Source organism: Pyrgilauda ruficollis, unplaced genomic scaffold, assembly GCF_017590135.1.
Source record: "Pyrgilauda ruficollis isolate IOZ18807 unplaced genomic scaffold, ASM1759013v1 scaffold29, whole genome shotgun sequence".
Lineage (NCBI taxonomy): Eukaryota > Metazoa > Chordata > Aves > Passeriformes > Passeridae > Pyrgilauda > Pyrgilauda ruficollis.
The window spans coordinates 9,848,975-9,874,727 of NW_024524266.1; the positions used below are offsets into that span (position 1 = coordinate 9,848,975).

General features: G+C 38.4%; 1 protein-coding gene across 1 annotated transcript in view; it reads right to left on the reverse strand.

Annotated features, from left to right (window-relative positions):
• SCML2 (Scm polycomb group protein like 2) overlaps positions 1–25,753 on the reverse strand; it is a 72,760-nt gene that overhangs the window by 17,153 nt on the left and 29,854 nt on the right. The window contains exons 5-9 of the mRNA XM_041472493.1: positions 25,198–25,432; positions 21,188–21,276; positions 19,508–19,751; positions 6,693–6,943; positions 1,432–1,567 (exon numbers count right to left, since the gene is read on the reverse strand). Of these exons, the coding sequence (XP_041328427.1) occupies positions 1,432–1,567; positions 6,693–6,943; positions 19,508–19,751; positions 21,188–21,276; positions 25,198–25,432 (955 nt within the window). The remainder of the gene's footprint in view (positions 1–1,431; positions 1,568–6,692; positions 6,944–19,507; positions 19,752–21,187; positions 21,277–25,197; positions 25,433–25,753) is intronic.

The window sequence follows — 25,753 nt, forward strand, 5'->3', positions numbered from 1 at the left end:
ACTGATGCTCATTCTGAAGCACCCATTTGGCACTAACATATACATCACACAGAGTGGCTACCAAAGGCCTGAAGCTTCACAAGACCTGAACCACTCCCAGGATTTCCACATTGCAATGTGGCTTGTCTGCTAAATAAACACTTCTTTACAAACACTGTAAGGTGGTTTAAAGTGTAGCACGAAACAATCATATAGGACTTTTGTAACTACTTTTTAAAGAGACAATGTGAAACTATCTTCCAAAACAACTGCCAAGGCAGAAGGACATGGGAAACATGTAAATGATGATTTTTTTTCTCTTGTTCATCCTGGCTGCCACATGACCATGAATGCACCCAAGACATTATTACAGCTTAATGAAAATATGTGCCTCTGTGGTGATTGAGCAATCTAAACATTCTATTACACAAAGGACTTACATATTTTCTGAACTGTAGTTTGATTTTAGATAAAAACTCTGAGCATTTAAAAATAAAATATTTCTACAAGAATTTTAATGATGTAATGTCTTTGTGCATATCTGCTTACTCTCTGATTTCTGTAAATTGAAGGAAATCTATTTGTACAAATAATCAAAGATACAAATCAACAATAATAGTATGGCATTTTCTACCTGGGCTCAGCAACAACTGCCTTGCAAAAGATTTATTTTCCTAGGAAAAAGGTACTTGTTTTCCCCTCATCCATGATGGAAACTGGGCGTGAGAAGAGCCTGACAACTTCTACTGTAAAAACAGATTTTGAATGTAAAAAGCACCCCAAGCAAAATTATGGTAATTTATGGAGTTTTTAGAAAGTTCTGAGATTTTGGCTGACAAATATATGAATTGTTTCACTATAGGGTTACCAGTTCCTCGATGGGTTAGTTAATATACTGGCTTCTTTCGTTTCTGCCAATCCTTTTCAAGACACATTTCGTTATATTTAGAGGCAAAAAAACCCAAAAAAACCCAAAAAACCAAAAAACAAACATGAGGAAAGAGGAATGTATTACCTCTGATTGCCACGACTGGGTTTTAACAGAGTTGTTTCTTTTAATGTAAGGCTATATAGAGATAAAATCTCCATTTTGTAACATTACAGTACAGCTTGCATGGGATCAGAATATCACATGGGCTTTTAGCTACATCTATTCCCATTTCATACATTAAGGAGTAGGACAGACATGAAAGAACTGCACAGTTTCCTTCTTCACACAGGAACAAACTGCCAGGTCTAGCAGACCTATCAGAAGTCCCAGTGCCCCAGAAATTATTGCTATAATGTGGGCATCAAAATACCAGTTCTGAAAAGTAACTCCAGCTCCTACAAATATCTTTCAAAAATAAGGCAGCTGGATAATGATTTACAGTAATGAGTTTGCAGCACATTCTTCATAAAAATTAAACTGCTTGACATGGAAGCCATTTCATACACTTCTTTGTTTTTTACCTGTGGATATAACTGCTGCAGTTGCACCAGACAAACTGATTCCATCTTTAAGTACCTGTGCAGTGCCGTTTTCCCCCTCAGGAGATGACTGAGGAGAAAGAGATGTAGGAGTCAGTTGTTCTGGCAAGATTTTTTTCTGTTAAGAGAGAAAAAAAAAAAAAGTCAAAATGTTTAATGTTTTTTAAGGAGTCTGCACAACCTTCCTGCTATCAGTTACCATCTTAATGAATGTGTGTGATTCCTTATTAGAAAAGTTCAGGAATCATACCCAGCAGAGAAGAGAAAGTTCAGGAAAGGAAGACCAGAAACTCTCAGTTCGCAGTTACAGCTACTTTAGTAATGCAGTGGAATACAAATGACTTAGAATGCACCTTTGCCTAAAAAGTGGGAAAAGAAAGAGCTTTATATACTACTTCATGACTCTTCTAAAAATCTTAGAAAGAAGTATTCCAGGGTATTTTCCTGCCCATGCCCTTCCAGCTGGGTTTATCACGGCTCAGGTAAGTTAGCTGAGCTGTGTACGTACTGCCTGCCATAAAAACCCTAAGTCACATCTAGGTGTCAACATTACAGTGCACCTGTATTTTTCCTCAGCTTATTTCAAAGGGGTTGAAATTCTCAAGTAATCACTTCAAGGAATTTTCAGGTGCTTCATGCAAGATATCAAACAAGCCTGTAGCTACAATCCAGTCATGCTGGTTGCCAAAACATTTTCCTTTCCCAAAGCAAACTTATTTGCAGCTTATCATATGACAGATAACCAGAGTTCAGAGCACAGCAATTCAGAGATTGGTCCATGTGCATTATCTTCTCCACCTGAGGAAAAGAGAATCTTGTAATTTGGTTTGGACTGGGGTTTAGAAAAGAAATGTGCACATGTAAGACATTTCACAGAATCACAGAATGTCCCGAGTTGGAAGGGACCCACAAGGATCATTGAGTCCAACTCCTGGCCCGTACAGGACAAGCTGGGAGTCAGACTTTGTGCCTGAGAGCGTCCAAACTCTTCTCAAGCTCTGTCAGACTTGGTGCTGCAACCATTTCCCTGGGGAGCTGTTCCAGTGCCCAATCACCCTCTGGGTGAAGAACCTTTTCCTGCTATCCAACCTAAACCTTCTCTGACATAGCTTCAGGCCATTCCCTTGTGTCCTGTCACTGGTCATCAGAGATGTGTTTTGACATACTATGAAAATACATTGAAATAAAAGAAATAATAAATTGGAGTTCATCACTTTTCCCTTCACCACTTATTCTTGCATAAGGACACATTACTTTTTCACCCTTTTACCTAGCAAAAATTAGGAATGTAAGAGATTATCCAAGGTAATCTCTGCTGAACACAGCAGAGACTTGTGGTAATGTGATAAGGATTTACCATTAAAACTGATATATAGTGAAGTAAAACTTCAGTCAATTTGCTAAGGAAGGCTAAGCCCTCTTCCATTTAGCAGTATTCATCCTCTGCACTTCTAGAATCAGCCTATTTTCCAAGTAATGTATTGAAAACCATGTAGAGAGCAATCAGAATATATACCTTCCTAAAAGAAGCAGTGTTTAACTTCACAACACCTAGAAAGAAGAAATTAACTTTCTTCTGAAATCCAGGGCACTTAAAAAAAAATTCTGTGCCACTTACAGTTCGGAGAAGATGGGTTTGGCTGGGGAAGTACTTAACAATATGGCACTGGGGGGAACCACGAACATAAGGAACAGACTGCCAAGGCTTGGCATTGCATTGTGAATGAGATGAGGTGGCACAGAACCAGTAGTGATGTACTTGTCAGGAACTGACCATTTATCTTAACACTGGGTGACAGAAAGGTCTCCATCCTAAATACAGAGAAAAAAAATGCACTTGGGAAGATTGAGGTTTTGATCTGAAGTCCAACATTCCTGAAGGCCCCCTGTAGCAGGGATTCTTGGGGGAGGTGGGACAGTTTTCTTTTACCACGCTACCAAAAATGGGTGGTCATATTGAGGGAAAAGATGAGGAAATGGGGGAAAATGTAGGAATGAAAACAAAATACAAACACTAAACGAAGAGGAACCATCCCTCTCCACACCAATGCACATGAGTGGTGAGACTCACTGGCTGTTTCCTATCTTCTCCCTCAGAAGGGAATATAGCACGTTATGCTTGCTCAGCTGAGGCTCTCATTTTGCACCCCCCATGATGGGCAGCCAGCTGTGAGCCCAGAGCTGTGCTGTTTCGTGAGACAGGCCACAATCCCAACAGGGCTGGGCACAGTGCCTTACCTGGCCGGCCTCTGCCAGCTGGGAGGGCACACCAGCTCTGCCTTCAGAGGGCTCACAGCTTGTACCACCAGGACAACTTCAGCAGCTTCACCCTCACGCTTAAAAACTCTTTTTGTGGGGTTGAATTTAGGGTTGGTACTCACACTCAGACCAAGGGGTTTCCTTAAGAAATTCTGAAAGGAATTCTTTGCACTGTTATATAAAGTGTACTTTTAAAATACAATGAAAGAGATGTATAGAGGTTCCTTCTTTATTATGGAAGAGTAAAAACATACAGTGCAAGCTGTGAGAAACAAATGAAAAACAAAATCCAACATGCATCTCATACTTACAGAGCTCAGAAACAATTTAAATAAAGGAGAAAAATGATGCAACAGCTCAACATTTCTAGCTGTATAATAAAAGTTAGTATCTGCAAAATGATAAATACTGCAGCATAACAAACTTAAAGGGGCAAAGAAATTCAAACAACTCTACAGAGAGACAGGCAGATACCAATGTCCCTAAATACACCAAACAGCCAGCTCACACTTGAAGCACAACCATTTAGTGCAACATCTGGAGAGGGGTTTTTTTTGCATCAGTCTGGGGGGGTGGATGGAAGAAAAAAAGCACTTTCAAGCCTCTTGGCACATACCAATTGCATATTTGCATACATACTGTGAGGTGAACAGGCTGTATGGCTGCACTTCATGTCAGACACACCCTGTCTGCAGAACTCCCACAAAGCCCCATTTCCTCTCCTTACCCTTATGCTAACAGGTGTAATAGTCCAAAGAAAAGTTTGCACATATGTATAACATCTTAGCAATTTAATCGCTTACCAAAGCAATAACAGCCTTCTGCAAATTCTCAAGAGGAGCTAATTTTTCAAGTTTTTAATGCTAAAGTTAACAAAATAAAAATCCCAAATTAGATGCATTAAACCTAGATTTTGCAAAACCCCTCTGTTGCCTGGTCCCGCAGAGGAAATCAGGAGTGCATAGAGGCACCTCAGATTTGCTGCCCCAGGACAGGGTATGTCAGCACTAACACCCATTCCCCAAACAGTACCTCCAAGCACTTCACACAAACCAGGTGTCATATGCTCCAAGCAGACACCTTCAGACACCCAGGGCCCAGAAGCCTCTTCTAATGGCAAGGTGCCTCCAATTACTGTTTCAAAACATAGATAAAGCCTCTCAATTTCTTTTTAATGAGAGCGATAGGAAAAAATTCTTACATGCAAGTGCACATCCTGCCACACCTGAATAAGACCTTAAGATATGACAGTCCTGTGTTCAGTGCTGTCCTTTAAAGCCCTGTCCAGACTTACAAAGAACACCCCACCCACCAGCTAAGCCTGGATAGGAGCACCTTTCTCCTCTTTAATCTCTGTCACTGTGCATTTTTATACACCAAGTAAGAGAGAAACAAAACTGGAGACCAATTCCATCAGTAGCCTACCAGTTTGGATGTCTTGACTGCAAGGGGCAGGCAGCAGAGAAGAGTGCTCAGCTTTCAATTTATGGTGCCCAAAATTATTTCTTATCTTATGATCATCATCATGAAGTGCTGCTTCCAGTTTCATACAAGAGCTTCCAGCTATGCTCTAGCAATGTTACTTCGCTAGCACTGATCACCAGAAGGGAGAATCCCCACCTTGCCATTACTCCACCTGTTCCCATAGATCCCACAGCCCACACTGATGCAGACTGGAGGAGAAAAGCCCCTAAACTTCTACTTTTTGATTCTTGTTTGGAGGAAAGAGGAATGAACACAAAAAAAAAAAACCCAAACCAAAAAACACCAGGAAAAAGCACTGCCCCCCACCTCCTCACTAGTGCTAATGCAAAGCAGGAAGGAGCACAAGGACAGACTCAAATTGCCTGAGAAAAGATATTGCAGGATTGCTACTTTTCTTGGACAGCCTGCTGTGCATGAGCAAGCCGCAGAAAATAGACTGTACTTCCATGGCAATTCAAATTGCCCTAAGTCTGCCCTGCTGTGATCCTATTCTTCCTTGCAGCAGCTGTAGAATTTGTGCTTTTTTGGGGTGGAGCAGACAAAGAAGGAAGTAGAAGGGATGGATGCTGTGCTAGCTGTCTACCAGTTGAGCTCCCTGAAATGGCTCACTTGGAGATTTTTCATGTGCCAGTGCTGCTGTCAGTGGCAGCAGGAAGTGGGGTGAAGGGACAGTGTGCACCTGAGAAAAGAGCTCCAGTGTGTACCTGAGCAAAGAGCTCCAGCTGCACCTGAGCAAAGAGCTGCAGTGTGCACCTGACCAGAGCTCCGGTGTGCACCTGAGCAGAGCTGCAGTGTGCACCTGACCAAACAGCTCCAGTGTGCCCCTGAGCAAAGAGCTCAGTGTGCACTTGACCAAAGAGCTCTACCAGAGCTGAAGATGGAGACAGCTGCCAGCACTGCCGGTCTGACTCAGCAGGGCAGGGAGAAAGGCATCATGCCTTTCAAACCAGGGCAGAATTAGGCCTGCATCTAGAGAAAAAGAAGCTTCCTGCTTCATGCTAGTAGAAGCTCCAGGATTAGGGAGTATCCACAAGATTCATTTGGCAAATCCAGCTGTATGCTTAAGAAGCCTAAATTATGCAATAAAGTCCTCACTGTTTTTAATTCTTTGTTTCTAGACCTGGAAAAAAACCCAAAAAATGAAAGCTACATATATATATATATATATATATATATATACACGGTTCAGTAACAAACTAATCCAAACTAAAAAGCTTAAATGCTTCCCTGTCTCTCTACTTCAGAATAACATTTTTCAACACCAATCACCAATTACTCACCCATTAATAATCAAGTAATCTTGTTTGGGAATAAAATAATCCACAGGATCTTATACTAAAATATTCCAGAAGAGCTATTCTAAACTTTTTCTTGTAATCACTTGCTGAAAACAGTAAAGCCCTGAAGGCTGAAGAGAAGATAGAAAATTAAGTAATAATAATTAAAAATCTCACTACAAAATTTTGCAATATAAAGTAAAGTAGTAGATAAGGACTAACCTTTTTTCCAGGTTTTAAACTTTTTTTCCTTGTTTTAAGATTTTCAGTATGAGAGGTGCTTTTTGTCAGGGGAATATTTTTAGGAGACCTGCCCTTCTTGGGAACTGCAGACTGTCCAGGGGGTTTGCCCCGACCTGGTTTCCTGCCCCGCTGCGCTGGTACTGGAGCAGATTTCTGTGGAGACTGCATTGAACGCCGGGTCACTTTGGAAGGGGAAGATTGGATTTTTGCACTGCTCTTTGTAATGGAAACTGAGGAAAAACAAAAACAAAAGGGAAGGGGGGGAAAACCTCAAAATGAACAACGGAAAGCAACTTTTCTAACAAAGGCTTAAAAAAATAAAAGTGTACTGCACAATTTACATTGTAAAATGAATATACTTTGAACTTAAGTAGCTGGCATGAAACTACAGAACTTCATTGACGCCAAAGAGAGAACTCTTTGTACCCATTCTTTTACAGGGACTTTCCTAAGAGAAAAACATTCAAATAAAAACTGGGGAAAAAACCCAAGAATTAATCCACTCACCTTATAAATGCTTCCCATAATTTAATTACAATATTTATAAAGTGCCATTCATAAAGAAGGCCTTCAAAAATACTTCAAAAATTATATAGCTTATAATACATCCCTTTTCCACTAAGAGCAGTTTCCACAACTACAAGACATGCAAACTGCTTCTAGGGAGCTACAAAACAACTCTGAGCAGCAAAGAAAATCATCCCAGTTACAAGGAGAAACTGATGACAAGCAAAATGTCTTTAATGAGTATTTGTCTGAGATGCTGGTTTAGAAAGTTAAGCTCACATAACCATATCCAGATTTTTCTACCTGGTGCCATTTTGAAGAAGGCGTTCCAAAAATCAAACACAAAGTATAATTTTTCTTCATTCTTAAGACTGAAGTGATTTTCTCCCATGAGATGGCTTAATCTCCCATTCCAGTTCAATATGGGATCCCAACAGATATCCATTTGGATATGTTCCAATATGCATATGCTGTGATAGCATTATAATCTGGTGTGAGGCTCTAAGACGTAACCAGATTTCATTAAATTAAAACTTCCTAGTGAACAGGTCTCTTCCACGCTCTTCTCTGAAATAATGACAATTTTATTTTAACAATTCCCTTCCCAATGGACAGATTAGAACACCAAAAGGACGCCAAACAGAACATGAGGACATACCCTCAATGAACCTGCTACAGCAGCACCTGTGGCCAACAAAAAGCAAATATTAAGTCCCTGTGGCTGACAAATATTCCATTCTGTTGGCCCACCTGCTGGCAGGCAGACACATGCAGAAACTGCAGGACAGGTAAGTAGAAGATGAAATAGGGAAATTTTTTGACATCAAACCACCTTTGTTGAGAGGTATGGGAAAGAAACACACAACATATTTGAAATAATTTGAAACCTTTACACTAAAATTAGACAGCTTTCTAGTGTCACATTGCCCCTATCACAGCCTTTTGCATCTTGCTGATCGTGAAATTCATGTGATTCACCCCAACCTTAAATATGATAAACTTAATGCGACATAACTTAGAGAAGTATTGCAAGTAAGAGTTAAAGCAGGCTTTGACTGTGTTGGTCATCAGTGCCTGACTCAAAGCACTAATTCATACTGGAAATGGAGCATAGGGGGCTGTTAATTCTGGATTTTTGGAATCTCTCTTCTCTGAAAATATTAGTATGTTGAAGCTTTCTGGTAAGCAAGTATAACAAAAAATAAAACACAAATATACTTTTGAAATCAGAGATTGAGAAAATAAAATATTTAAAGATTGAGTAACAATTTTAATGTCTAGCTCTATGAATTACATTCAACTTAACAGTCCAGCACCTTGCTTTGCAACTGTTCCTTTAACCCTGTATCTTTATTCAGGAGTTAACTGTTATTAAGTATTTGAAATAGAGAGTGTCACTATTTTCAAATTCACCAAGATTAAATACACACTGCACACAAGACTTCTTATAAAATACAACTACTACTGACATACATTTCTAAAGCAGTAGGAGCATTTACATACATTGCTATTTGCCTGATTCAGTTACTAATCTAATATTCCTTAATGGCAGTTCAGAAGAAATCTCTTCATTATGGCTGGTTGCAATTCTAATACATCAAATGCAGACCGGATATCCCAAGGTATCTGAGAAGGACCACCTTCTGGATGTACAAAGTGATCACTTTCCTTTTATTTATGTATGCCAAAACATCTTTTCATATGCAATGACAAAATAAGATGAACAGAATTTTAACAAAATGCTGGCACAGCATTACTCTTATGTTCCTGAATTGCTGAACGATAACTCACGTTAAGTTGTGTATCTGGAAAGCAAAACAATATCAACTGTATGCTGTACAATGCAATACTACATACTGTATTATACTTACAACAATATAAAATGCAGCTATTTTTATTTATTTGTGCCACAAAAGTATGCACAGAACAAAACAATCATGACCTTGTAAAGAAATGTTGTTTTAACAAATTCTTTGTGCTTCTGCCTGTGCTGAAATCTAGCAAATGCATTTCTATTCTCACACAGTAAAGACATAGCTGTTGTTAAATACACACTACTTTCAAGTCAACAGGTTCTAGGAGCACAGGTATGAGTTTTGGACACTGGGCAATCCCTATTCCCTTCCAGAAGGACGTTTACCAGACAAAGAGTAACAATGCAAACAGCTCCAGCCACTTCCCGCTGTTCTCTTGAACCACACACATCAAGCACTACCTTATCTCAGCATCTTCCTACCTGTATATGCCAGAGGACCAAATATGACCAGCATTAACCATTAAGGGGGTGGGGGGAATCACGTCCCACTTGGTATTTTTCCTTCTGCCTAGGGCTGAAGTTGCTTTTTTTAATAGGCAGGACTGCAACAAAGCCCATGCTGCCTGGGCAGCATCCCAGAGATAGCAGCAAATGAGGAAGCTGCTATTTGCATTTGTTGATTTAAGAGAGGATGGGGGGAGCACAAGGAGAGGGAGACTGCTGAAGTAATTCCCATATTGTCTGCAGGCTGTATTGACAGTGATCATCAGTCACCTGCTCATACTTCCCTCACCCCGGCCTTCAGAGGGAGACCAAAGGTTACACTGGGTCACAGGATCTGGAGGGAAATGAAAAGACATGCAAAATCAAGCTGCCAACCCACTGCATCTGTAGACAGAGTTATCCCCACTAGGCCACATGTTCCAAAAACTAAGACATTTTAATAGTCTCATGAGAACTTGTTAAAATATAACGATGAAGAGAATAGAGAGGAAAAATGCCAAGCTCTGCTTGCAATTACTGCAGTATTTAGCTGGGATATTTACAACCAAAAAAGCACATTTGCCTTTTGAGGATGCTGCTTTGCATCACAAAGGCCCTCTCATTTGCACAAACAAAATCAAGCATTTGTGTCATGTTGCTCATCTACAGAAATATCCGCCACTCCAGTTTCAGGAATGGGATGCATTGCATGGCTTTCCTTTTCAAATATCTTCTTTAGAGCCAAAACCTGTACAAGCACCCTTAGTAACTGAAGAACAGAGGTCACACTACACAGATATATTTTACCATAGAAATGTTAGCAACTAAGCAGTGCTTTCAGAGTTCACAGAGCTCAAGTCATACTGCCACATTTCTGTGGGCTATAGGTATACAGCCCTTCATGCAACTCACAGCTTTCATACTTTCAAATACTTCTCTTTCAAAACATTCTTTCTTTCCCCCCTGCCCCCCCCAAACGGTTCTGCAAGAATCCCAACACCTGTGAACTTTGCATTTAATATAAGAGAAACCCCAAATCCTGTATTTTGGAACGCACAACCTGGAGATGCACAGCACAACTCAGTCGCTGAAACAAGCAGAGCCACTGCAATCAACTGAGCCCATTTGCGTGAAAAGGACCCAAAAAGTTACACCTCACATGAGGGCCAAATTCTGCTTGCAGAAGCAGAAAAACTTCCCAGACACAGGTAGAACTGCAAAATTGACCCCAGAATGTTATCTCTGAGATCTCTCGCCAGAGTAAGTAACATATTTAAGACAACTGTGAAATCTGAAGCTACTGAAACCTCCAGTACTTGGGAAGGGGATGGAACAGATGACAGCTCTAAAGCCTGAATTCTCATGCAATTCTAATTAGTAAAATTCCCTCAAATAATCAGCAGTGACAGTTTCACTCCATGTTTTTATGGAAAGCAGGGGGAAAAAAAGGTTCAGATTTGTAATATTTAAACATCATAAATCTCCCATTCAGTTAGTGCCACAGAACAGCAATTACAAGACAAGACTTAAAACAACTGATGGGAAATTATACAAAGCAAGATAGGGGCTCACTGCCATGCATTCTGTGAACACAGAATTGCTACCTGAGGCAAAGGTGCCAATTTAGGCCAGTAAAAAAAGTAGTTCACTTTTAGAAACATTTTTTTTTTCAAGAGATAAATTATTCTATTTGTACTGTAGTATTGTTCCTATGCCCAGTGTTCTTCTGAGAATATAAAAGCCTGGTCCTTCTGTCATGTACATGCAAAAAAAAAAAAAAAGGTAAAGAGTTTTAGCAACTTACCCTAAATCCACGTGAGCATTCCACAGGAGAAGTAATGGAAACATATCTGCTGAGTTCTAGCCTGGAGTTTTAACTACAAAACTAACCTTCTTTAATACAGTCAGTTATTATCATGATAGTTTTGACAACTGGCAAAGGAAGTGGAAAAGATTAGCAATTTTTTCAAAACAGCTTACTGCCAAGGATTATAAAAATTTATGTCCTTATGTCTCAATTGAACAACAGAGCCATTCAAAAGCCTAACTATCTGTAATACACTCCGTATCTGTGTTTGGATCACTTCTGGTTATGAGGTAGCTGTGAGATAGTAATTGATATGTTGCTATGATACAAATCAGGTATAAGTCATTATTCTGCTATCTAAAAAGCAACATCATACTGGGAAACTTCAACATCCACCTTGGCAAGACATGGACACTACAGCTTGAAACTTTTTTCTAGATTTTAGTTTCTGTTACCAATATAATAAAAGAAATAAAAAGTCTCTGTCTTCTGTGAAAATTTTTAGCCTACCTTACACAGGACTGAAAGGCAAAATGGAGGCTACCAAGCAATGTAAGACAGAAATGGATGAAAGAAAAAAAAAACATTCCTCTCCCAGTGACCTCCCCAGGCAGCACCATAGCTCCACTCCTTCAGTCCCTCAGTCCTTCACCCCAGTCTGCCACATTTTCAAGAGGTAGGCAAGCAGCCCCTACAGAACCAACTACTGAAAATACAATTTAAGATCCATCAAAACCTGTTGCTAACCCAACTAACTCATCACTTCCAAAAAACCCAACTTCTATGAGCTAAAATGGGGCAGGGAATATGTGGGATTTTGGGGGTTACAGGCAAAACAGAAGAAAGACTCCTGGAAGATCTTTTCAGTTAGTCCCCAGAAACCAAGAACTGTGAAAAGCCAGCTTCTAGTCTCATCCTTGAACAAGCATTGCCATTGCAACCACATTAGCAAAAAACCTAAAGCAGACAAACCTCCCAAAAAACACCTATACTTTGTTGATAATCTGGAAGGAAGGAAGACAAGGAAGAGAGCAAGCAAATAACTCAAACTATCAAAACAGCATCAACTTGAGTTACCTGAAGTAAACTCAGATGTGCTGCTGATGAATCTGTCAATAAGCCCGGCAAGACCCAGCTCTACAAATTGGGTACAAATTTAACAACCTGACTCTTCATCCAATCATTACTGATTCTGCCCTGGATTTGCCATTATTTTTTCCCAAAGAGCACAGACAAGATGGAAGGTGGGCCCAAAATGACACAATACAATGCAACAAGCTTCCAGGGAAGAAAAAAGACACACATGCATGAATAGTACAATGCAACAATTTGTTTTGTCTCAGCATGTGAATGACAGCACTCTGTAAATCGCTTATAGCTACTAACACAGATTTGGAAAATATCTACTCAATCACATCCACTGGTAGGGCACCACAACCATTTGCTGTGGCTTGGCACACCTAGGTTAGTAACCCTTGACTGCGTAGTCTCCACAGGAGTAGCATCTTTTATTACTCAAGCTGCAGATGGGAGGTCTGTACAGTAGTACAACTTTCTGTTTAGACTATACTGAAATACCTGTAGTGTCCATAAGACCCAAACAAAAGCACATTTAAAAAAAAAATAAAAGGGTCCATGTAGCAGTCAAAAATACATGTGTTGGAGTACTTCCAATTTACAAGAAAATTACGATTGCCTTATAAATAAACATGGTAAGATGACAGGGAATCCAGACTTACAATAAGGTCACATCTCTGGGAAAGGCAAAACCTTTATTCTTCCTTAACCGATTACTGCCCTGTAGCAGCACTATCCAAGCCTTGCTGCAAGATGTCAAGAAACATCAATACCAAATAAAAAAAGCTTAACATTTGAGAGAATGTGGCAAATCAGGTTTTAGCCTGAAGCGCTGAGGAGTTTTCATGCACAATTCTGAAGACAGCATAAATCTGCTTACTGTGTGTGCCTGATTTAACTACTGTGATCTGCTCATGAAGAGAAGCTGGCTGCATTGACAGAAAAATAAAACCTCCAGCAGCATGAAATTGTACCACTTCACTTTTTTTTCTTTAATGAAACTTAATTATCATGCTTATCTCATTTTTTGGCTACTCTAAACATCACAGAATCTTCACAGATCTAATTGTAGCTCTGTCTCAAGTTTCAACACTTCTTTTGTTTCATCTGCAAACAGGGCAAATACTTAGGTTTGTACTGATGCTCCACATTTCTGCCAAACTTAGCTGAAAACATAAGATAGCTATTTTCACATAATTTCATCAACAACAGAGACCATCTCTAGTATCTAGTTTGGTAAAATCTGCACAAAGTAAACATTGAGAACATGACTGAAAATTAAATAAAGCTAAGAAAAATAGACAAATAAGATACTTTTAAATCTCTGCTTGAGCCTGTACTGCTCTTATTGCTGCAGACAGTTTTAGAAGGAGACCTTTAACATCAACACTCTGATTAGCATAATGAAAGAAGATTGCTCTCACTGCCAATAAATGCACTAAATTAGGAGAAAAGCAAAGATGGGACACAGGGTGTGGAAGAGGGGGAGAAAGAATATGACTAATGGTAAAAACTACAGTGTATCATGGTTTTGGTTGGTTTTTTAAAATTATTTTATCATCTTCCTTTGGCCTCCCAAATTTTTAGAGCACAGAGAGCAGTTCCAACTTTTTAAGTTATTTGCATCACCTTTATCCTTTAAAAATCCAGCCTCATAATGCTGGGGTGATCATGGATATGTAGAAACGCATCCCCTTCTTTCCAGATGCTGTTCATATCTAAATGATAGATACCACTTAACACTGAAATCAAACTTTGCAGGGGAAACTGCTTATTGCTTCCCACATGGCTTGTCCCCAGTTGTTCTTTTGTTTTCTCTCTTTTATGAAAAAGGTTTTACTTCTATTATAAATAAAAAGGTGGGTTGCCTAAGTAACTGCCATTTACATGTAATAATGAAACAGTAAAATGAATTTATACAGAAGCAGCAAATAGAAATTGTTCTGACAATCTCCAGTCACCTGCTGCTTACTTCAATCATAAGCCTCAAAACACAACAAGCAACATGAATATCAAGAATATTCTTGGGTATAGTAACAGATTTCTATTATTCAACAGCAGGGTGTGGAAGAGGGGGAGACAGAGGAAAGAAAGAATATGACTAATGGTAAAAACTACAGTGTATCATGGTTTTGGTTGGTTTTTTAAAATTATTTTATCATCTTCCTTTGGCCTCCCAAATTTTTAGAGCACAGAGAGCAGTTCCAACTTTTTAAGTTATTTGCATCACCTTTATCCTTTAAAAATCCAGCCTCATAATGCTGGGGTGATCATGGATATGTAGAAACGCATCCCCTTCTTTCCAGATGCTGTTCATATCTAAATGATAGATACCACTTAACACTGAAATCAAACTTTGCAGGGGAAACACAGAGAGCAGTTCCGACTTTTTAAGTTATTTGCATCACTTATCCTTTAAAAATCCAGCTTCATAATGCTGGGGGGATCATGGATATGTAGAAACGGATCCCCTTCTTTCCAGATGCTGTTCATATCTAAATGATAGATACCACTTAACACTGAAATCAAACTTTGCAGGGGAAACTGCTTATTGCTTCCCACATGGCTTGTCCCCAGTTGTTCTTTTGTTTTCTCTCTTTTATGAAAAAGGTTTTACTTCTATTATAAATAAAAAGGTGGGTTGCCTAAGTAACTGCCATTTACATGTAATAATGAAACAGTAAAATGAATTTATACAGAAGCAGCAAATAGAAATTGTTCTGACAATCTCCAGTCACCTGCTGCTTACTTCAATCATAAGCCTCAAAACACAACAAGCAACATGAATATCAAGAATATTCTTGGGTATAGTAACAGATTTCTATTATTCAACAGAGTAAAGTAAAAATTACAATCTATTGCGGTTAAATAGAAGAGTACAATACATTTGGCCTAGAAAAAGAGTGAATAAAAAAACATGCAGAGGATATAAAACTCTAAAAGCCTTCTTAAAGTATATCAAAAGCATAAGTTACATGGACCCAAGAGATTACCAGATTTTAGAATGAGCAGATGCAGAAGGTAACATTAAAACAACAAGACTGAATTTATTTTGCATTCTTACTCACTCCAAGGAAGCACACAATATCAGTGTAAGTCCAAAAATCCCAAATACCAATTAATGAATAATCATGGAAGGAACATAACAGAAAACATAACAGAAGGCACCACTATGTCACTAAGTTTCCATATACTGTGCACTTCTGGATCCAGTGGTTCAAAAATGCTGTAAGTGGAAAGGAAACAGTACAGAAGAACAAGGGTGACCAGAAGAATAAAACTGATCCCTGAACAACAAAACCAAAATCTTCCTGTAAAAGTACTGAGAATAAGAAAAGAACGTGTTTCAGTACAAGAAACCAAGGACAACAAATGAAACTACCAGCAAGGAAAAGGAATATCCCCTTTTCCAAAAAAATATACCCAAGTAGAGAATGCCTTATTTTGTAGGTGCTACAAAGGATGTTGTAGGTGCTAAAAGTTCAGACGGCTCCAGTATATAATAGAACAGGTTAGATCAAGTTCCTCCCGTTTTATACTGAGTACCTGAGAAGGTAATCAGCATAAAAGCATTATTCTGGGCTGGGAAGGAGCTGGGCTGCAGATGGACAGATACTAGGAACACTTGTGCAAACCTGTCTCCTATGTGCTTATGATTTTCTTCAGACATCTGCTTTCAGCCAGTGCTGGAGAAAGCCTTCAAGAACAGATCATCCTTCAGACTGGTCCAGCACAGACATTACCATATCAATCTCTTTCGTTAGTTTATGTGTTTTTTAGTCATCTCTAAAAGCATTTAAATGACCAAGAGACACAGAGAAAACAATCTATTGCATCCTTAAAATATTAACCTTGAGGCAGCGGGCCAAGCCAACATCAAGCACTGAAGTCAAATCACACGCAACCAATTAGTACTATTGGAGATATTTCTAATGACACAAACTACAATATTAGCTAAGCACAGCTTCTGATAGTATAAATATTGAATGGTACATTTCATACCACTGTGCACATATCCTGACATTCAGTCAGGTCCACTGAAGTCACACTTTCTGATAAGGACCAAAGACAAAACATAAACACAAATATTAGGGTCTGAAGGCTAATGGTTGGTCCAAACAACTTTTCACCTAACATCTGTGTATTATCTTTTATCTTAGTTCATGAGCTGTCTCATACCAATGAGAGGTACAAAAGACACAGTTTTAAAGAGTAAAAATAACACATAATCTGGCCTGAATAACCCACATCCTAGAAGCCTGTTCTTAAACATCTCACATGGCAGAGGTCCTACATTCTCTCTGGGTGTCCTAAAAGGCTAAGACAGTAGACAGTTGAAATACATTCTTCCCTGATTTGCATACTGTCTCCCTTACTGCATTTAATCTCTCTTTTAAAAGGTTAAATTATACCCCAAAATACATCTCATGGCAGGAAATTGTTGTCCTAGCTATGAATGAAATTTAAAGCATCGTTTATCACTTTCATACTTAGATTGCAGGATATTGGCTTTGCATGTTCACTAAAATATCAGGCTTTTTTTTTTCAGCCCTCTAAGTACTGATTTAACACATTTAAATACCTTTCAGCTTTAGAAAAATCAAGAATACTTTTCATATTCACTCTGGAATTCAAACCACTCTTAAGTCAATTATTTTCATTTTCTATTGCAGAAATTCAAGCCAGAAATACTGAGGTAACCAGTAGGAAAAAGGTCCAGAGCAGAATAACACTTCAATACTCCAAGGAAATTCCTACAATGCAGTACCTGTAATATTTTCTCCCTCAACAGGAGTAGTCAATGTTAGTGTGATGTAATGAAGAATCCTGACAGCATCATGATATTTCTGAATTCAAGTGGCTTGATTATACTCTTCTTGAAGCTATTATTTAAATCTTAATAAAGGATTGTCATTGCAGCTCTTTAATGGCTCAACAGCAATCGAATAACAGTGAAAAACCTAACCTGAGAGCAAAAAATATTTCATCCAGATATGTAAATTCAACAAGTGTGTATAACACATACAAACATAAAAAAAAAAAAAAAAAAAAAAAAAAAAAAACAAAAAAAAAACCACAAAGGAAAATAGAAATAACAAATTATTTATGCTCAGAATGGGGAAAAAATGAATACACAATTTCAATAAAACTGCAGTTAACTTTGGCCTCACTTTTGGAAACAAAAATAAACACCACTCCAGCCTGCACCTCTCTGCATTCAGTTTCTACTACACGTCCAAAATTCTCAATTTTAACTATAAGTCTGTAAGAACCTTGCTTCAGATTTTATTAATGCCTGGAGTGTTTTTGTTTCTCATTTCAAAGCAACAGTATCCTCACTGGATAGGTATTTCAAGTCTGAATTTTGTTTGGTTTATTACCTGAAGAACTGGATTACATAACCAGCTTTACTCATCGTCAAACAACCTTGAGCTCTATCAAGCACTAGTCAGGCAAAAAAAAAAATCTGGATGTCTTACCTCAAAATATCACTGGCTTTCCAGCAGTGAAATTGGAGTAGACTAAACAATTTAATAATATTCTTTCCAGAAGATGAAATTGGACTCAGTAATCTAAACTGTCACAAAAAACATGTTTTAAAAATTCTATGCCACTTATTTACACAGCCCCTCTTGTACATCACAGAATGGGTCAGGTTGGAAGGGGCCACAGTGGGTCATCTGGTCCAATCTCCCTGCTCAAGCAAGGTCATCCCAGAGCACATGGCACAGGATTGTGTTCAGACAGCTCTAGAATACCTCCAGTGAGGGAGACTGCAACTTCTCTGGGCAATCTGTTCCAGTGCACAGTCACCCCCACAGTAAAGAAATAGTTAGCTTAAGTGTAATAACACATCTATCTCATTCATGATCTCCCAAGACAAGGCCAACCTTCTGAAGAAGCTGAGAAAGACACTTCAGAGATTGGGAGCACAGAAACATTAAGACTAAGGTCAGTGTGGTCCCAGTGTGATCCAGTGTCCATCATCCTCACCTGACTTTCCCCTTCCCTCTCACTGCAGATCATTTTGGACAGTACAGCTACACACAGTTACTCCTTTGCTGAATCTGCCAGAATGGGCTAAACACGATTCCAGGTACTATGACCCCTGGCAGCAACTTCACACAGGCAGGTGAGAACAAGGTTGCAGAGGTACCCATAGCTAATTCCAGTTAGATTTTCCTACTTCCAAGAACTATAGAGTTCTTGATCTGCTAGCAAAAGACTGAAAAAAATAATGGGGATGGAAAGGCCAGGAAACATTACTGATTTCTTGCCCTCTTGCTTCTGTTCCCTTCCTACTTCCAAGTGAGTGTTCTGTGACACCAATCTATTTGTCCCTTACTCACCTAACACCAGCTATGAAAATTCTCACTGAGAACAAATCATTCTGGTTAATAAAGAAATTAATTAAAATATTATTCCCCTCCTTCAAAACCTCTCTTCCTGACATTTTTTAATGGGATGAGGACAGAAAAGCTCAAACAGTTTGACAGAAAAGCCTTACACTACAGAAACCTGACAAGCAGTTCCAGAGGAGCCAAGGGATTACACTGAGGGATATCCCTCTTCATGTTATTCCCCTTCTTTCTAAGGTTGAGAGTTATTCATTATAAAGCAGCCATTAGTTAAAGAGACACTATCACCTGATCAACAAACATCCCTAAAGGCAAGAGGATGACACAGCTTTCATAATAGGCAGTTGCAAGACAGAATTTTGTGAGTATGAAAGAAGAAACATTAAATATATAGTTTAGACCTACAATCATCACAGAAGCAAAGACTACTTTACTTAGTAGTTAGCATAACATAAAGTGCTGCAGCAGCCAATATATTAGTATCACTAAACAGGAGCATGTTTCTATCAATAGTACAAACCTAGTTCAAGATTCTATACAAGCACACAAAAATTAGAGGTCATCAGAAGTCCTGCTAACACTATTAAATAAATAATGTTCCTAGAGATACTATGAGCAGGCTAAAATTGTTTCCCAGCAATTTCTATTAGCTTTAAGCTACATAACGAAAACTCAACGACATTTCATCCTTGTCTGCTACTCACAAATCAAATCTTCAGTCTTATCTGCATACAGCCAGCTGGTTTTTAAAATTCTGCTGTAATTGAGGAGAAAAACAATTAAGCAATATTATTAGTCATCTTACCATTGTTCCCTGGTGGTTGTAATGCATCTCCTGTCAAGCTACACCATCCGACTGGGAAAATATCTCGAGAATCACACCTGCACCAATAGTCAAATGCTCCTCTCCAACCATCAAATGTAACAAAAACTTCATCTCCTTTAACATCTCCAATGGTTGCTGGGCAAATCAGGTATGGGTTCTTTCTATCTATAGCTTCAAGTTTCATTCCAACTTTAAAGCAGTTTGGCACAGGTTTTGGTGGTTCCTACAAAAATAAGCATGGTAGAATATTTGTATTTCTATGACCTCTTGAAAAAAAAGCAAAACTAAGTAACAGCCCTTTTTTTTTTCCTCAACGTTCTTACTACTCATAGTCACTACTCTCAGGAAGTTATAGAAACATATTCAAGAAAACTTAGTCATGTTTCAAATTAGCCTTTGCTCTTCTGCACTAGAAAAATCTTCATTCTATTCCCACAAAACACAGCTGGGATAATTAGCAAAATTCTCCATGACAGAAAGACCCTGATAAAAGTATTTACATAAGCAATAGGTTGCAACCAATACATTATGTCTGGGCAGCAAGACAGCCAAGACACTAAAATGAAATTATTACATGCTAATAAAGAAGAGGTTTGCAGAGCATGGATATTTCTGGGGACTGATAACTGTCTGGTAAAAGCTTTACCTCTTAATTAATCCATGAAAAATTCATTAGCATTGGACATTATTTATAGGCCACTGTTAACTCACTTGGCCTTAGACCAATTCCAAGTGGACACAAGAAAAACAAAAATCAAGTGAATGTGACTGGTATCCGTGTACTTCCACAGCAGGAGTTGCGATCTGACAGAACACAAATTACCACCTCAGCCTCAAGAACCTTATTATCCAAGCCCATCTCAGATGTGCTGCAGGCTAGCACAGAGAAGCATGGCTCGTCATGCCTCAGAAAATTTATATTATCTTATCTAAAAAAATTATAATTATATGAAGTTAACACCAAGTGATGTGATTGCAGGCCTAAACCAAACTGTTTGATTTGCTGACATACTTCTCAGTATCACTCTCAGTATCCAAAAAAGAACACACACTCAGTATGACAACAGGGTTTTATCACCTCAACAAAAAACTGAACCAAGTAATTTTAATATTACTGTTATTTTTATATAATTTTCCATATTTCACAGTAACTTGCTCAAGAGCCATGTTTAAAAAACTGAAAGGCTTTTTCTGCTATTTTCAACTACTTCCTAACATTTTAAATTATGAGTGTGTGCCCAATGAAAATGTTTAACAAAACCCTTCCAAGCACTACTGTATTCCAATGGGTCTCATTCCCCATTAAATTTTTTTACTCCTGTGCACATTCACATGACTACAGTGCTGTTAAGAAATGTGATATGCATTTTATCTAAAATCCATAAGACAAAAAAGGAGCAAACAATTTTTCTAAGTAACACACTACACTTTGAAGTCTCAGCTCAGGAAAAGAAACGGCCCTCTCTACGGACTAGAAGCAGATTCCTTTCTGTCTACTTCCATAGCACGTCAATCCAGTTCAAAGTAATTTTAAATAATAGTCTTGTCTTCCCCATCTTTGCTGCAGACAACAGAGTAATATCTTAGCATCCTCATTAAAAAATGTAACCATGGACCAATTGACAGGAAGTTGTTTACTACAAAAGCCTTTCCTCTTACCTTCTTAAAGAATGCTGCAGGTGCCATTTCAGCTCCATTGAGAGTTCTTAAGAGAAACATTGGCCAAGAGGATGCATTCATCTGGAACCCTGAGGACAAACAAAAAACCAAACAAACAGCCCTACTTTCAGTTTGTAAAATACAATAGGAGAAAAAGTCTATTTGACTAATGCCTCATTCCCTCTATTTCAGACTTGGCCAAAATAGAAGCAGCTAAGAAGAAATGAACACGTCGCTGTCGCTGCAGAAAGCTGTGCAATTCCTTTCCATTCTGAGTGCAAAATCACTCATCATAACGTCAGGTATTACAGATTAATTTCTAGGATTTAATGACACGCAAGTCCTAGTACAGGAGACCATTAGGTTGTCCCACACAATCTCTGGTCCAGTGGAACTTCCCTGGCACAAGCACCTAGCTTTCTCTTCAGGTTCTAGCTCATTTATTGAGAAGATACTTTTTTATTTTTGAGAGTCTTGTTATTCTTTCAGCAAACCACAGACAAAAAGACAGTGCAACTGGTTTTTCTCCCTCTCTCATTAAAAGAAATAGTAACCATAAAAACAAAGCATAACTAAGAGTGACCAAAAAAAATTTTAATAAATCATGTATCATATCGAAAAGCATAAACCAGATGGTGTTTTTATTTCATTATTCTTCATTAACAAGTGAATAAAAATCATAAACAACAATCAAATTTGTTTAGATGAACTACCTTATTCAAACAGAACAAAGGTTTGGCTGAAAACCTTCTTATTCCAGATAATCTTCCCTCACAATCAACCACTTTCCAGTTAAAAGATAAAACAAAACAAACAAAAAATACTTCTGCTTTCTTTGCTTTTCAAATGAATGTTTTAAAGTAATGAGTAAGATAACAGACATACTGGACATTTTTTTCTGCTTCTTTAGCAGTTAGCTGTCTGGAACAGTTCTGCAGAGAAACAGACATAATACAGCAAACTGGAATTTTTTCCACAAAGCAAATAGTATCATAATCTGCCAAGAGCTCATGAGTTCCCTCATAACTGATCTTTAAGAATTGTCTTAAAAATCTGTAACTAGAAAGGTGGACCGTATCTGCAATTCTTCAACAGTTAAATAATTCACTCACTTAAAATTTGATTATATGCTATAATGGCTCTTGAACTCATAGCTTTACGCTATCTTCAGTAGAATAAACAGTTTTCAAGCCAGAACCACCTATTCAACACCTAAATTAATGCAGAGCTCCTATATGATAAATGGTGTCATAATTCAGGGACCACTGAGCTGACTGTCAGGCCTGCTTTCATACCAGAGTCTTCATAAAACCTGAACATGTGTGGTTACTGAAACACTATTCCCAATTTGGTAGCTCAGCAAATATATACAAGCAAGACAGAGGGGTGACAACTAAACAACAGTTTCAAGTCACTTCACTTGGCCTTTAAGTTGTCCTGGTAAAACAGAAAATGCTATGTGTAACATAATTTGCTCAGAAGATTAAGCTCTCAACAACAAAAAGCTATGGAAAAGCTATGGAAAACAGAGGCTGGAACAGGAACACTTTGCTGCAATAATTACTTTCTCAAAACCCTTATGTAACATGCATAATTAAAGCCATGTAAAAATCAGGTAGGAGGGACTATTTTAGTTAGTTATTATGATAGAAGTGGAACATTAGGTATCCAGAAGGTTCCCTACTACTCAGGAAAAAAAAACTCGTTGGTTAAATGTCTAACAGGAGGTAATTATACACCCAATTAGCTCCCAGCTTTACCCAGGAACAGGATATTGTAAAACTGCCAAAAAGGCTTTTCAAAAATTTATCTAGGTATGCCAGAATGTTTGATTGCTGGAATTCAGCCTATCTCTAGAAAAATCTAGGGCAGGAGGGCCAAAATAGTGGCACTCACATTCTTTTCTGAATAATCAGCAATTGTTCAGAGGGCAGGTAAACTTACATGCCTGAGTGCATGGAAACAGCTGCCTGTGAGGTGCTGCACTGCAGGCAGCCCGGCCACATAAGAGTAAGAAATAGTATCTGAGCAGAAGGCATCAACCTTTCCACTGATGATCATGGAAAGTTTCTCCTCTTAACAAATCGATTGCCCCTATCATACATACACAGAGCTGTTTCCTTCATCACTCTGGCTTAGAAACACATTTTAAAAACTGTTGTGTTCCTGAAGACGTATTTTTTTAACACTGTACATGTGTACAGCTGAAGGAACCTCCATACTCTTCCATTTTTTATAATGGTATCACTTCATTCATTCTAGAAGGTTATATCATGAACTTCAGAGAGGTTAAACTGAGAAACTTCTTAAAAAAAAAATTTAAAAAAACAACTTTTTCCCTGATGTCAGGAATTTCTATTGTACTCAACCAAAGCTTCTATATATCCATTGAAAGAAGGGGGAAAAAAGCCCTTCTGGGCTCAAACTGTATCTATCATAAGCAATATTTTTCTAGACTGGCACCCTGGTTGCATTAATTTTCTTGTGCTTCTGAAGGACTACAACAGGACAAAAATCTATGTGAAGTCTTAAACTGTTCCTGTGCCTGTCTCTCTACAAGCAAATCAAGATTCATACTGTAGTGAAATTATATTTTTTACTTCATCTTTCAAACAGAAAATCTGGAAGTTGCTTCCAAAGCAGGATGACAAGCTTTTTGAGAGGCTACTGAGAGAAAGAATACCTATCCTTGCTAAACCTCCAATTAGAATTCTCTACAAATTACTGATGGCACCAAAGTAGGTTCACAAGCATAAGACAGAAAAGCAGCAGCAACCAATTTCTGTATACAAGTAATTTTTTTTTATTATTTTAGAGTTTATTACTTCTATTATTTCTTGCATCTTAAAATTACAGAAGATGAGAAGACAAAAGGGGAGAGAGTGTTTGGGTAAATTTTGGTCATTATTCCTCCTCTTTTTTAAAAGCAAAACTATTTGTAGATCATTGTGAAATCTTTAAATACTTCCATACATAGAAGCTTAAGCTATTGACAAATACAATATAAGAATGCAGATCTAAATATACAAGTTAATCACAGCAAAGAAAGGCAATGTCACATTTTATTACCTCTAGCGCTTTAGTCAAAGTTATCTCTGACCACTCACCAGGTAACAAGGAATTGCTTTGTAGAATTCCCTATTTAATAAACTTCCTCAGTAAGTCTAAACCCAAGCACTATTTCTCAGTTTGGGGAGACACAATGTTGTCACTCATATTGCTCATGGAAGGCAAAAGAAGTTCTTATGGTATTTCTAAGCCTAAGAAAGCTATACCTTGTTCACAAGCATTTGTTGGGCTCACAACCAGCCATGACAAAACTGATCTGACATTCCTGAACATATGTTGATTTGAGACACTAAGAATATCATGCAGCCTAAGCCTGCAATTTGCTAGAGCTCTGGAGTGCTGCTTTTACTACCTCAGAGTAAAAATTCAGAGCAGAATGCTGCAATTCTGCACTAACCCACCTTATGCTGCCTGTCCTAGAACACAATCAGTTTGCTTGGTGCCCAAGGAAACATCCTGACTGCCCTGCAGGGGCGTGCTTTCAGCAGCCTGCTGAAGCTTCCCAGGCCTGCAGCAGCCAGTGCCCTCTTGTGAGCTGCTTGGATGCACTGATGAAAGTAAAGGTGCAATTTGGCTTTCTCCAGTTCTTTCCAAGGGCTCCCAAAAGAAGCATGCATGGCATCACGCAACAAAACACTGTATACACACACATAAGGCAGGCTGTGTGTGGGGGAACATTTACAGAATGAGCACATTTAATATTAAGGGCCTATTAAGAAAAACCAACAACAAACAAAACTGCTCATTCTTATGCCAGAAGAATGAAAAAATAAGAAAAAGCCACAATTCACTTAGTCAGAATTAGTTTACTTACCTCTTTTTCAGTTAAATAATGGTTTGGTGAGCTATTCATACCAGTGAATTTGCCAAGACGAAAAGGTGAATTTGACTTTCTGAAAGCAATACTCCACACACATTTGTTCAGCAGCTTTGTTACTTACCAAGTGGAGGCTGGAGCATGCCCCCTTTCTTTTCACAGGTCCCGATGGGCTGTATGTCTGAGGAATCCACAAGCCTCCAGAAATCATTTTTGTTGTCACTTCCATCGAGCCGCAACCTTAGCCTGGCACCAGTGATCCCAATGACTGTAGCGATACAAACTGAGGTAACATTGCGAGGATCGTGGGCTTCCAGTTTCATACCAACTTTGAAATCGTTCGTAGGTGGAATTCTAGACTACAATAAAAGGCAAAAGACTTTTTCTTGTAGTTGTTAATACTGCTGAATTTACTAGCCAGTTCAATAGACAGCTTTATTTTCTCCAAACTCAGCATAAAAATTATAAATATGAAGAAGCTTTTAAACTTTTGAGTGTCTAGCAGCAAGTCAGAAAAGGCAACTGGATAACCTACCAACTGCATAAGCATAATTGATTTCTAAAAAGATAAGGATGCTAAGTAGGGTAACAAGGGAACCTTCAGAAAGACATGAACACAAGAGTGAAGTGAATGGAATACAAGGACATTAGGAAACATGACGTTCAACAAAAAAAAACCC